At 40.9% G+C, this 14,153-nt stretch overlaps 2 protein-coding genes across 2 annotated transcripts; one reads left to right on the forward strand and one right to left on the reverse strand.

Annotated features, from left to right (window-relative positions):
• Positions 1–340: 340 nt before the first annotated feature.
• LOC140789814 (probable LRR receptor-like serine/threonine-protein kinase At4g30520) lies at positions 341–4,309 on the reverse strand. The gene is made up of 11 exons (XM_073139663.1): positions 4,100–4,309; positions 3,873–4,005; positions 3,679–3,750; positions 3,437–3,580; positions 3,216–3,287; positions 3,046–3,105; positions 2,838–2,938; positions 2,565–2,699; positions 2,135–2,482; positions 1,291–1,670; positions 341–905 (listed from the first exon to the last, which is right to left on the reverse strand). Exons 1-11 carry the CDS (start codon positions 4,176–4,178, stop codon positions 555–557), a joined length of 1,875 nt encoding a protein of 624 aa, XP_072995764.1. The 5' UTR covers positions 4,179–4,309; the 3' UTR covers positions 341–554.
• A 5,622-nt stretch (positions 4,310–9,931) lies between these two features.
• Positions 9,932–12,772, forward strand: LOC140788613 (S-adenosylmethionine decarboxylase proenzyme-like). The gene is made up of 4 exons (XM_073137947.1): positions 9,932–10,182; positions 10,857–11,007; positions 11,108–11,126; positions 11,335–12,772. Exons 2-4 carry the CDS (start codon positions 10,873–10,875, stop codon positions 12,450–12,452), a joined length of 1,272 nt encoding a protein of 423 aa, XP_072994048.1. The 5' UTR covers positions 9,932–10,182; positions 10,857–10,872; the 3' UTR covers positions 12,453–12,772.
• Positions 12,773–14,153: the final 1,381 nt, after the last annotated feature.

Here is a 14,153-nt window from a genome sequence, read left to right on the forward strand (position 1 = left end):
TAAAATTACTGTATCGACCTTCTGATGTTACGTCGCAGTCCTCCCCACTCTCGGAGGACTCCTCGTGGGGCGATGTGCTCGTAATATCAACAAAAGAGCCAGTCCACTTTTTTTTTAAAGAGCCAATCTGCTAATAAGAAACGCATGAGATGAGGCATGAGGGCCATATTCTACTGTGGGATCAGGACCATACGATAGGGCAAAGCCTGACAAGATCAGACGGTCACTAGACATTGTTGGAATATAATAACACAGGATAATGAGATATATATATATATATATATGCACACGCTAGGAAAAGGCTAAGTGGGAAAAGCCTTTGGTTTGCAAGTAACAACTGTAAAGTTAAAGTTCCATTCCTGTTACTAATTTCTTTTCCTTTTTTTTTTTCAGAAAAAGTCCATAGACACCTCTTACTAATTTCTAGGACTAGAAGAAAAGGTAACCAACAGCCTAGCATGTTGGTAAAAGAAATAAATAAAAGAAATTGAGAGCTCCTCCTTGTTGAAGTGTTAAATTCTATTTGGTGTTAGTGGGCTGGGCCAAAATCTTTTCTATCTCGGGCCGGATAATTCCATCTCTTCCACCGCATCATCCCCGCTGTTGCTGTCGTCGTCGTCCCCGGTTTGGATCAAGAAGGGCGAGTGTGAGTCACTGCCGTTGTAGGGCATCGGAATATCGAGAGGTGGCGGTAGTAGCTTATTCGAAGCCTCCCATTTGTCGGCGAGCCCATCACCTTCTAGCATCCGAACCACCTCAGACATCTTGGGCCGGTGAGATGGGAGGTATTGGGTGCACAAAAGAGCAACTTGGACCATCTCGCCCACCTCTATCCTGTCATAGTTGATGCCCAGATCCCGGTCCACCAGTAGGTCTAGCTTCTTTTCTTGATGCACCTTTCTCACCTATATTTAGATAGATAATGTTAATAATATTTAAAAAAACTCGAGAGAATAAAGTTGAGGCACAAAATATGCATTGTAGATAAGATCTCCACGAACGAATTTAGCAGGGACAAGTGGAACGTGATAGATATGTCACGCATAGTGGATGCAAAAGTATATATATATGGAGCGGATCAAAATGGTAACTTGGCATCAAATGGTTAACAGATTCGCCTCCGGAATAGTTGTTGAAAAGGCTGTGTGTCACGTTAGATGCATGTCCTACTTAGCACCACCGAATGTTGCATCGAAAAAGCAACGTTATTACTAGAAATTATCTCAAAGTTCCAAGTAGATAATAACTGATCACACTAACTATCATGGAATCAAACTCGATATAACTTACCCAATCAAGTATGATGCCCTTCTGGTTCGGCCCCTTGCCGAACTCAACCGTCCGTTGCCCGGCAATGAGCTCAAGCAGCAGGATGCCGAACCCGAAGACGTCGGTCTTATCAGAAGATTGCCCGGTTGAAAGATACTCCGGCGCGATATGCCCGACCGTCCCACGGACGGCGGTGGTGACGTGTGAATCCCCGTGATCCAGCAGCTTCGCGAGGCCGAAGTCGCCGACGACGGCCTCACAGAACTCATCAAGCAACACATTGGCGGCCTTCACATCCCTGTGGATTATCTTTGGATCGCATTGCTCGTGCAGGTACAGCAGACCCCTCGCCGCCCCTAACGCTATGCGTTTTCGTGTGTTCCAGTCCAACGGCGGCTTACCTGTTATAATTAAGATCATAAGCAGTTGATTAGGGACTAAAGAAAAGGATTTGGGAGGTGGGGCCCACGATCTGGTCAAATCACGACCACGGAAAACGATGTGGCATCATCATCATCTAGCATGAGACGTGACACGCGAATGATCGGGATTGTACGGTGATAACGACGGCTTACATAAACTGTATTAATTGCGGTGGACTCGTACGTAGACGACTTGGAACTCCAAGTGGAAAAGGAACAAAGTAGGGAAACGGACCGCGACCGGGTGGGCCCGGTTCTGGAGACAAGTACAGACCACGCGATCGTACCGGCACAGTGACCCAAACGGTACATGGAAACTAGTAAATTTTCCATTATAGTCCCTCTAATAAAATTCAATTATTATCTACTCTTATAAGTTGCGTTAAGAGTATTTTGCAAAAAGGACACTAATGTAATACAATACAATACAATACAATACATACCGCGGAGGCGAGTCGCGACGCTGCCGTTGGGCATGAAGGGGTAGACGAGAAGCCGCTCCCCGCCGGCGGCGCAGAAGCCGATGAGGCGGAGGAGGTTACGATGCACCGCGAGGCTGATCATCTCCACCTCCGTCCTGAACTGCGCCTCCCCGGATCCCCCGGCGTCTTTTAGCCGCTTAACTGCCACCACCGTGCCATCTCCTAGCCTCCCCTTGTACACGTTGCCGAACCCGCCCTTCCCTAAAATGTTCCGCGGGTTGAAGTTATCCGTCGCCACCTGCAGCTCCCTTAGCCCGAACTGCCTCAGATTTCCCAACCCAATCACCACCTCCTCTTCCTCTTCTCTCTCTAAAACCAAACCATCAATTAACTACATTAAAAACACGATTAATCCACCGATTTAATTAACTAAAAACCAATGTAAACTTACCAATTATACCAAGAATAGACTGGTGCTTCTGCTTCTTTCTCCTCCAAAGGATCAAGGAAATAGCAAGTAGTAGAAGAGAGGAGCCACCTAAACTGGTCCCCATTGCAATGGCTAACTTTTGTGCCTTTGATCTCTCTAAACCAGTTCAGAACAATTCTAATCAATTGATCAGAAGAACAAAAGAAACTAAAATCTCGAAAAGAGAGAGAGAGAGAGAGAGAGAGAGAGAGAGAGAGAGAGAGAGAGAGAGAGAAAACAGAGGTCATTAATTACTCTGAGAAGATTGTAAGAAAAAAGGGAGTGCGATTGGTGTGGCTGTTCTCGAGCACTCTTGCAATGAGTGGCTTCCACATATCAGAGGATTACCCATAATGCTGGAAAGAAATTAACAAGAGGAGTTAGAGAATAGTTCTAAATGCAGGGGGGGTTTGAGAGAGAGAGAGAGAGAGAGAGAGAGAGAGAGAGAGGATATAATACCCACTTGAATGTTCTGGCCGGGAACAAAGGAACAGGTCCGCTTAGGTTATTGAAAGACAAGTCCCTGGAAAACGGCGACGTTGGTAGTTAGCGTTTAGGGACTCGGAGTAGAATAGAAGAGGGAATAGAATAGACTACGACTCTTATTTTATCCTGGAATAAGGGAGTTATTACAGGAATGAGAGCTGCGGGATCTTGGATAAGGACACAGGGAAGGCTCCAGAAAAGCTATTGTTGTTTAATCTCCTGCGGAGAATACCAAGAGATCGTGGAATAAGTTAGAATAGCGAGATGAATAAAAAAAGATAACCCGATACCCAATAATACCCCAATGCATGCGCGAAGATCTTATGTACTAGTTTTATGTTATGTTTCCAAGATGGCGGATTGCTCACAGATATCGAAGGCTGGAGAGGCGAGACAGGGATTCGGGGACACGACCGGAGAAGCGGTTGTTGGATAAATCTAGTGTTTGCAGCTTTGGAAGTAGTCCTAATTCTACTGGGAGCTCCCCTGTTATGTTGTTGTTCTGTAATAACCTGAAGACAGAGGGGATAAGTGAGAGTTAGAATAAGGAAAAAAAAATCCAGATAACTTGTTGTGGATTGGGTAAGAGGTCGGAATAAGTAATGCTCACACTTGTTGGAGATTGGTGAGGTTGCCAATTCTTCCGGATAGAGTCCCAGATAGACTCTGGCTTGGTGCTCCCCTGGAACAAAGAAGGAACCCATCAGACCCAATTCGTTTTAAGTAAAATACTTTGAGGGCATGGATTCAAAACTTGGATAGCTGTACTGCATTGTAGAATATAGAAGAAGAAAGAAGACTCACAGGCCAATAACGAGGTTCTCAGAGGAGCAAGTAATCATAGCCCAGCTACATGGATCAACGGAGTCCCCGTCCCAGTTGCTCAAAACACCATGCGGGTCGTTTAGCTCTCTTCGGATATCTATCAAAGCCTCCACTAAAATCCAAACAAACCCCAAAAAAGAGGGGGGGAAAACACCATGAGAGACATTTTAACAAACAGTTGTCGAGCAGAAAAGATTCCTAGTTACCTTCTGCATTGAGCGGCTGGAACGAGAAGGCGAGAATAGGGAAGGAGAATACGAGCAAGCAGAACAGCTTAGAAGCCATTAGAGGAATACGAGGGAGAAACTTGCAAAGAAAAAGTGTGGTGTTTCTTATATGAGAGAGAGAGGGATGGAGAGGAGAATGATGGTGATGGGTATAGTGTGATGAGGGGGGTCTCTCATGCCCACCCTCCCAAGCATGAAAAGAATGATGATGAGGTGAAGGAAGACATGGACATGCATGATGGACGGCTGTGATGATGGCGATGGTGTGGGGCCCATGATTGGTGCATGACATGGGAATAAAGTTGGGGGATGGCATATGGGGGGCATCGGATCAATGCATCGGATGCAGGGGAATTCGAAATCGGGAAGCTGATCCGGGTGTCAGATTTCTAGAGAGAGAAAGTCATTTAGAGAGAGAGAGATAAAGATAATAAAAAGAGAGAGAGAGAGAGAGGAAAAGGGGTGGGATTCTCTATTTATTTTTCTCTTTATATAAAGTAGAAAAGAAAGATGGCACTGCGTGGTTCGATTGGGAACGGGATTGCGTTTTATAAAGTGTAAATTTTATTATTTTCACAAAAAAAAAGTGTAATATTATTACTACGAGATAAGTAAAAGTTTTATCGGAAAATAGTACGAGAAGAGTGAAAATTTAACTGTGCCAAGTAAAATTAATGCACTCTCTCGATTAATTATATTCTAGGATTATGGATTAGAGCGAAAGAAGTTTACTATCGGGTTCTCCTTTCTTATACGGAATCAAAACAATAAATTTTGGGTACATTTTTTTTATATCAGCTCATGGTATTTTTTTTAATTAAAATGCTATATATAAATATGATTTAAATTAAATTTAGTTAACTAATATATATAAGTAGAATTAATTTTTTTTATCTAGTTTATAATTAGACTGCTCATGATTGATAATACAAATTAAATGTGCGGTGGGTATGCGGAAGAGGAGGGTTTATCATGCTTTTAATGTGAACATTTTTAATAATTTTTTTAAAATTAAGTCATGATATGCATGATCCGTTTGGTGTAGAGGTCAAACTGCAAATGCTACATTTAAGCAAGAAATTAATGAGCTTAATTCGTGACTCAATTAAAGATTATCTGTTATCCTGGCTTGAACATGGTCAGAGGACACTAATTAGATTTATTTACTGACATTAGTTTAGTTTTAATCAAGTTCTAGAAGTGAGAGGAAAGGGAGAAAGTAGAAAAGATATAAGTTTGAATTAGTTCAAATAAGTTTCGACGTTATAAATTCCCATGAAATAACTTGCAATTATATATTTAATTTAATAACAAGAATTTAGAATTAATAGTTTTACTAGAAAATATAATAATACCCCATTTGTTTATGTTTTCGAGTTTTTGACCAAATTAGATTTCCTAAAACTTTTTCACTTGTTTATATCACTTAATAGCACACATTTTTCATTCATTTTTTTTTTGAGTTTATGCTTCAAAACTTATATATAAATATAAATTGTTTTCTGAGCTAACAATTTATATGAAAATTTTAAATTTTAAAGTAAATTAGCCGAGTGAAAATATATATATATATATATACAGCGAACTTAAACTTCTAATCCTTTTTCTCTACCAAAGCCAATCTAATCTGGAATGCTTTCACCGGTGAAAAGGGCTTGAAAAAGAAAAAGAGGATGGCAAAGTCATCAACAGAAAGAAGAAAAAAAAAAAGGAAGAAGAAGAAGAAATAAAAAACAAACAAAAAGCAAAAGGTTGAATGCCACCTCCCCCATCTCATCCCACATGAGCTTTTCTTTTCCTTCGCTTTCTTCTTTGGATAATGCTAAAGCTAAAGCCAAGCACGAGGGATGGCATACTCTTTGATGATAGATAGTTAACATGTGATGGTTTGTGATCAACTATCTTAATGTTTGAGATTGGATTGGTTTCAGAAAAAAAAAAAGAACTATGATACAAGCAATTGCTAACAAAAAAGAAACCCCAGAAGGACATACATCTTCCACAGTTCACAAATAAGTTCTAAATCATACTACCAAAATAACAATTGAGATTCATCAACTCTTTTGTCCCATTTATAATGCAGTTTGCTAGAGGGAAAGATAAAAACCCAAACATTGACAAAAGATTGAAACCCTTTGTGTGTTTTAGAAAAAGATACTGAAACCCAAGCATTCTTTATTCTTCTTCTCTTTATGTGAAAAATAAAACAAAAGTTTAGTAGATACAAGTCTTTTGGTGAATAATTTTTTGGATCACACGCTTGGCTTCTTTACCATCTTGGCATATTAACAAAATAAATACTGGTGGGCTGAGCTGAGACCCAGTTTCTCATGGGCTTACAGAGGCCTTTCCCTTCTTGCTAGATCTCTCTTTCTAAATCCACACCAATCTAGACTCAGATGGTTCCAAATCCTTTGATATGCTTAAACCCAACAAAGATTATGAGTTAGAAGATATTTCCATGACCACTGAGGTTGATATTAGGTGATTTGATTCATACTCTTCATACTTCGTTCTTACAAGAGTTGGTCCAATTGTTAAATTATGATTAACCTACGAATTTATAATCTATAAGAATAAAAAAAGATATGCTTAACCAAAACCTAGTTCTCAATGAACTAGATAGATTTATATTTCCAGATAAGCAGAATAAAGATATGTGGTGTTTAGGTGGCCGGGGGGCTATTAAATAGTTGAGAGTAGAAGACAACAAAATAAGATTTGGAATCAGGAATATTAAAACAGTCCCCATGTCTAGATTCGCCTGACACATCCAGAGAGTGTTAAAAGTTATGGCTGGATTTGGTTGACTTTGAACAAGGACAGACAGGCTTTGATCGAGCTGATATGTAGTACATAAGATGCATGTATCTATGTATATAGTCTATCGACCATAATATTTTAATCCTTGATACAAAAAATAAAATAAATTGCAATGTATTAACATGCTATTGTATAGCTCTACATAAGATCTAATTTTGAGATCCTCTCACATTCATTTTAAGGAGATTGAGATGGTATAAATGTCAACGTCTCGAACTCAGAATACGTGGAATGAGTCGGCCCGCACCGAGTCCCTAACTTTGTGATTAGTGATAGAATGATGAGGATCCACGTCAGAATTGTGGATCATACCGATCCATTTTGCTGTCTAATACACGTGCTCCTCTTACTGTTGTCAATCATTAGCAAAAGCTGCTGGATTTGACTCGATATTAGCAACATAAGAGCAGCATATCTTATCTTAAGATTATTCTGTAGCAATTAATACAACCCCACTTGGTTTTGCCACCTTCCCTTTCCGCAGCTACAATGGTTCTTTGTCACACTAGTAGACAATTAGATACAGGCGTCTTAAGCCTAATGGAACCCTCAGGAGAGAGCTTGAGTAGGTCTTTATACATCATGTATAGAATCTAATCAGAGCATAATTCTTTATGATTAAACCCCTCTGTGATGGTACAATAATTCTCTAGGGAAAATGATATAGTATATATATATATATATATAAAATCTTCTGCCACTGATTAGAGCCTTATAATACTATCTGATTAATCTAATCATAGCACTGTGAGTCTTATGATTTCATTAGTGGGACCAATTTCATTTATTTGTACTTTATACATCAGTAAATTGTAGATCAAGAACTTATAAACTAAAATAAGTAGAGTATTTTATGAGTAATGAGTTTATTTATAAGTATTGACTTCATGATGCCGAAAGTTTTCTCTTAGCGCCAACCCAAGTGCTCTGCTAGAGCTCGACCAGCGTCTTCTCCCTTTTACGTGAGGGGTTCTTCTCGTCGACTTTTTCTCCTCTCCCCTCATCTAGCCGATGTGCTAGGGGAGGGGAGAGGCTTCCTCTCGCAAGGTTTTTCTCTTTCTTCTCTCTTTTCTTTTCACTTACTTTCTCTCCCTCTTCACCAGGTTAGGAGTTAGCTAAAATGAGTGGGTGGTAGTGCCGAGCTGCCTAGGCTAGGCGCGTCACCTCCTCCTTCTCCTACTTCGGACCTCATTTGCTTCTAACTTCATCAATTTCTTGCTTTGCCCTCTTCATGCCCTATCTTCATCAGGATCTCGCTCCACTCTCTTCTCGTCCCCTCTTTGTCGGAATCCTATACTCAATGCCTCCAATCCGGCCGTCCCCCTGCCGATCACCGCTAATGACAATTCTTGGCTCATGCTGTAGTTTCTACGACCCCTGCTCCGTCTCCGCTGTCGCCCTAGTGTCGTGGTGGTTGCTGCCGCCTCCGGCTCGTCGAAGCTCCAGGCTACAACCTAGTCGGTCTCCCTTTGTCGCCATTGCCATCCCCCGCCCTGCCTCGCCTCGCCCCTTGTTGGGCCTTCTTTACTCCGGCTACTATCAGTGGTGGATCCGCTACGACAATTGTTAGGTGATTTTCAACAAAGAGTTATGCTGGGGTCCTGCTGTCGTGCTAGCCGTTGTTGAGTAGGGTACCATTAGTGGCCAAATCTGATTTGGTGTTTTGATTGGAGTTTGTTCGGATGGTTTGGTCGGTCTCTGTGCTTATTGAGTCTATTTTGGCTTGTGAGGAGCCATAGAACGTTGACCCTTTATCGAAAAAGTGCTCTTAGTCCAAGTCTCTTGTAGCTGTTTCTTCTTTGTAGCGCAGCCTTGGTAGGCCAAGAGAGAAGTTTGTTCTAGGGTCGATGTCATATCCCCTTTATTTTATTTTTTTGCACGAGTACTTATATGTTATATATTGATACTTTGGATTAATTGTTGGTCAGTCTGTATTTGCCAAGAGTGGGGCTTGTTACAAGATATTATCTTATCTCCCCTTTTTATTTTATGTATCATATTGTAACCACTATTTGAAGCTTATTGGATCATCTGTCTAGGATATTTTTCAAAAAAAATAATAATATAAGTAATGAGTTTATTGAGTCAATTTTTATAAAAGATATGCCACAACCGGTTCAGATTAATCATGCATATATGACACTAAATATATATGAGAACTTAATTATTGGACTTGTCATTTATTTTGATAAATAATGTTACCTCTTTTAAGGAAAATAACAATATATATTAAAAAAAAAGAAAGAAAGGAACTTCCATTCCGAATTGAGTGATATGAAACTATAGCGGAGAATCTGATCCTGGACCTAGTAAGAGCACCCACACACACACGTTTGGGTAGCAACTAGCAACTAGCAACTAGCAACGTACCTTCCCGGTGTAGTTACCGAAAGCCTCCACTGGATCCCAACAACGGCACAATATTAATAATAGTAATAGAAGGCTAAGGTCTTCTCTCTCTTTTTGTTTGCATCTACGCATTAGTGGCGTCTAGCCTGGCAATCGGGCATCTCTTTTGACATCTTTCTCGTCGCTTTACACAGTGCGGATTCCAAAACCAAAAATTACTTTGTCTTCAGGCTGAGGGAGGCTGCCTCTCGCATCTACTTTAGACCACTTCTTCCCCCTCCTTTCATCCCTTCTATTCTCATCCCATCCTCTCATTTCCCTCATATTTTTCTTCTCTCTTTCTTTTGGAATCGAGATTTATTAGATTGAGAACGATGTCTTTGTCCTTTATGCTTTCCAAGTTAACAAACGGGAGTCACTGCCATATTCAGATACGTTCTGTATATTTGTCTGATATCAACATCAACGTTAATCTATCGGATCCTTAAATAACCACAATTCGAATCCAATACCTGGATCCGACCCGAGTCCGATAAGGTTAGGGCACGAACAGATGGGATAGACTTACCCACAATGGGCTGACGTAATACCCGGCGGGTCTCTGCCTATAAAATAGGAAAGAAACAGCCGAGCAACTTCGCTCACGCACGACTTCGGAATCCTCGCCCACCCCCCACCCCCCACCCCATCTCTTCTTCTATTTAAAGAAGAGCTCTTCCCGATTTCTTCGCAACTTTGCATCTAGGGTTTCCATTTCTTTTGGTTCTCTCTTCCTCTCTTGCTCGCTTCCTTTGCTGTCTCCCTCTTTCTCCTCTCGGATAACCATTCAGAGATCCTCCTTAGGTTCGGGTTCTTCGCCGGCGTGGCAGCAGATCATCCACCTTTGTTTTGTAAGTTCTAACCCCTGTTGGTCTCTATCTTCTTCCTCCTGTGTTTGAGTTTTTCTTTTCTGTTATTTTTGTGTCATTTGGTGAGTGGGTTTTCTTTTTCTTATGTGGGCTTTCTTTCTTTCTGTTGATTTCTAATGCTCGATTTGTCTTTACGTTGATTTGGCATAAGAGAAAGATCAGGTAACTTTTCTTATGTTCTTTCGTTTCCTACATGGAAAGTTCGTTCTTTGTTGTGCCTGATGTTAGATGCAGATGTGGTATCGTCTCTTTGTACGTTGCAGTTTCCAATTCCGTAGATATATGATATGGTTGTCCTGTTTTTCCTGCTTTCTGTTTTGCTCTAAATAAAAGTCGGTTCTTTTTGTGGTTAAAGTGTGGTCTGAGATGGTTTTTTTTTTTCAGTTTTTTTTATAAAAAAATCTGCATGCTCTGTTTATGTGCTCAGGTCTACCTTTCTTTTTGCTCTTAACGATACCTGGATTTTGTTTTGCTTTCTCGTGTGAATTATTTGGTGCGTTCTTGTTGATAAACGAAAGTTGCTCTATTTGTTTCTGCAATATTTTCTTCTCTTTAAAGTTGGTCAGAAGGTATCTATGTTGATTTTACTTTATGGGACGAAGAAGACTTTGATCACTAATTTTTTTTTTCCTCTTTTTATGACGGTGTTCGTGCAGAAGTGTTGATGTTCTAATGGAGTCCAAAGGTGGTAAGAAGAAGTCTAGCAGTAGTAGTTCATTACAGTATGAAGCTCCCCTCGGTTACAGCATTGAGGACCTTCGACCTGCTGGCGGAATCAAGAAATTTCAGTCTGCTGCTTACTCCAACGTAAGTAGGAGGAGAAGAAGAAGATAATGTTTCATTTCGATCTATGAACTTGATGTCTTTGTATATCTAATTCTAATATCCTTTTTTTTATCTGTTGCAGTGCGTGAGGAAGCCATCCTGATAGCCCTTGTAATGCCTTTCTCTCTAAAGTAGGATTTCTTATATTTTCGTTTTGCCTTCTGCTTTGAACCAATCTCTCTGGCTAGCTGCTTTCTGATAACCAAACCTCTCTCAATCTTGCCTTGCCTTCTCCCTCTCTGTTCTCCATCATCCCCTCCTCTCCTTCTCACACTTGTCCAATGACGATGTCGCTGTTGGATTCACCAGACCCTCCCCCGGTCTCGGCGATCGGGTTTGAGGGTTATGAGAAGCGCCTAGAAATCACTTTCTCAGAGGCGCCTGTTTTTGTGGACCCCAAGGGGTGGGGCTTACGTGCCCTCTCTCGGGCCCATATTGACTCTATTCTGGATCTAGCTCGGTGCACCATTGTGTCTCAGCTCTCGAACAAGGACTTTGATTCTTATGTCCTCTCTGAATCGAGCCTCTTTGTGTACCCGTATAAGATCATCCTGAAGACCTGTGGGACTACGAAGCTTCTGCTCGCCATTCCTAGAATTCTTGAGCTTGCTGAGGAGTTGTCGCTTTCTGTTCTATCTGCAAAGTACTCCCGAGGAATGTTCATCTTTCCTGGCGCTCAGCCCTCTCCCCACTGCAGCTTCTCGGAGGAGGTTGCTGTCCTTAATCGCTTCTTCGGCAGCCTTAATTCTGGTGGTAATGCTTATGTGGTTGGTGATCCGGCGAAGCCCAAGCAAAAATGGCACATTTATTATGCTACCCAGAAGCCCGAGCAACCTATGGTTACTCTTGAGATGTGCATGACTGGATTGGACACTAGAAGAGCATCCATTTTCTTTAAGAATTCACCGGATGGTTATTCCTCCTCTGCCAAGGAGATGACAAAGCTCTCCGGGATCTCCGAAATTATCCCTGAAATGGATATATGTGACTTTGAATTTGATCCCTGCGGGTACTCGATGAATGGCATCCACGGGCCTGCGCTCTCCACAATCCATGTGACCCCCGAAGAAGGTTTCAGCTACGCAAGCTATGAAGCAATGGGTTTCAACGCTGACTCATTGGTTTACGGGGACCTGATCAAGAGGGTCCTTAAATGCTTCGTTCCTTCAGAGTTCTCTGTTGCAATCACCATCTTTGGCGGGCGGGGGCTCGCTGGGACATGGGGTAAAAAGTTGGATCTAGACGCATATAATTGCAACAATATGGTGGAACAGGAGTTGCCTGGTGGTAGTCTTCTGATTTATCAGAGCTTTGCTGCTGGTACAGCGGTCTCACCGAGGTCCATCCTGCACTGCTGGGACGGGAAAGATGTGCAGAAATCTATGAAAGATGACAGTTTTGATATCTGCTGGGAAGAAGAGGAGTAGAGGAGAAGGATGGGTTTCTTTTATATTGAAAGTTGAAAGTTGAAAGTTTCTCTTTGTTGCCTTTTGGCTTATTTAGCTAAGCAGCCAGCCAGGTTATTGCTATCTTATTATGTATGACTTGAGAGTCAATTTGTATTAGTGGAGTGTAAGAATAAGAGCGCTCTAGGTGGTTTGCTGTGTCTGCCACAATGAGCAAGTCTGTTTGAAACTTAAAAATGGTCTTTAATTCTTCAATGCCTGTAATAGAGATTTCAAATATTGTTCCACCTAATGCGTGGGCACATTCTATATACAAGGTTGTACGATTTGATTTCCGTTTCCATGATCAGATTTCCCGTTGATTATATGGTACAATTGGAATTATTCTTTAGTATATAATAAGACCCACTTGCTCTTGTCCTGTTCTTTCGATGCTATTGCAGTCTTCCGGTTTTGGGTGGGGTCTTCTTTTAATTATTATTATTATTATTATCATTATTATGTTGGGCTCTTAATCACAGTGTTCGTTCTCTGTTCTGTCTGCCATAAACTACGGTTCAATTATGATCCACAGCAAGTTTCAGCTTAAATTTGTCCTAAATTTCACGCGATTGCTTTTGGTATTCTGTGAGCCTTTCTGCACTTTTCTTTTGCTGAAGTGTAGGATCAATCAAAATCCTTGCTACTGAAACCATTGTAGCTTTAAAGAGTGTACATCTCATCTCTGCAATTTCTTTTTATGCTTTCTTTGTATGACTTCTCTTTGCATGCTGCCTCCAAAATCATGCATATAAGACGTCAACTTTTGACTGCACGCAATTGTCTGTCATAGATTTGGCCATTTGGGATGGCCAAAGACCTCACCCAAATTGACCATGCTGCTCGTGTTTAGCAGTATTCTATACGCAAAACTCATAGATTCATTTGTATTGAGATTATTTTCTTTATACAATCTAAAATTTGTTTTAGTTTTATTTCTAGTGAAAGTCCATAGACAAAAACCTTAATTAACTTCACCGAATTAGAGCAAAGGTTGCAACACTGACTGACAGTCTAATACATAAAAATATAAGGATAAAATGGCAAGGCTCTTTGACATAAATTCTACACTTAACTTAGATAGCACTATAAATAAAGCATAGTATCAAACTCGAAGACACGAGGAAAATCCAAACAAAGAGCTGTCCCTATTAATTTATAGAAGAGAGAGGGCTCCGGGAATTTTGTTTCAGTCCTCGTTCACTTTGTCCTTCTATTCCAATGTCCTTTTGGATATTGGAGTACAACAACAAAGTTTATAGGACTGTGATCGTGCTCCTTTCGTTTTAGTCCTAGATTCCCTGTTGGACTAGGTTGGCTCCAACCATATCGAATATTGATTAGTTGTTCACTTTAAAGGCGAGTTCTACAATAGTTTTTTGTTTTGTTTTTTTCTTGAGAAGAGGAGAACTCTACAATAGTTAACCTTTGCTTTGGATTTGCAACACTTGCATACACTTGCTCCTTTTCCTTTTTCCCCTTTATTATTGATACTGATGCCGTCCTTGCACAATAGTGCATAGCAATGGTCATGAGAATAATTGAATGTGCAATTGCTCCATTATTTTGGTGCAGTGGTCGGTTGGTCTCTATAGTTCCACCCAATTAAGGGACGTTGTCAACGCTGTTACCTCGAATGGCCACTATGGACGTCAAGTTTACAGTCTGTCGTGCATCAAGAAC

Source organism: Typha latifolia, chromosome 1 (genome assembly GCF_019914945.1).
Source record: "Typha latifolia isolate L0001 chromosome 1, TyphaL0001v2, whole genome shotgun sequence".
Taxonomy (NCBI): Eukaryota; Viridiplantae; Streptophyta; class Magnoliopsida; order Poales; family Typhaceae; genus Typha; species Typha latifolia.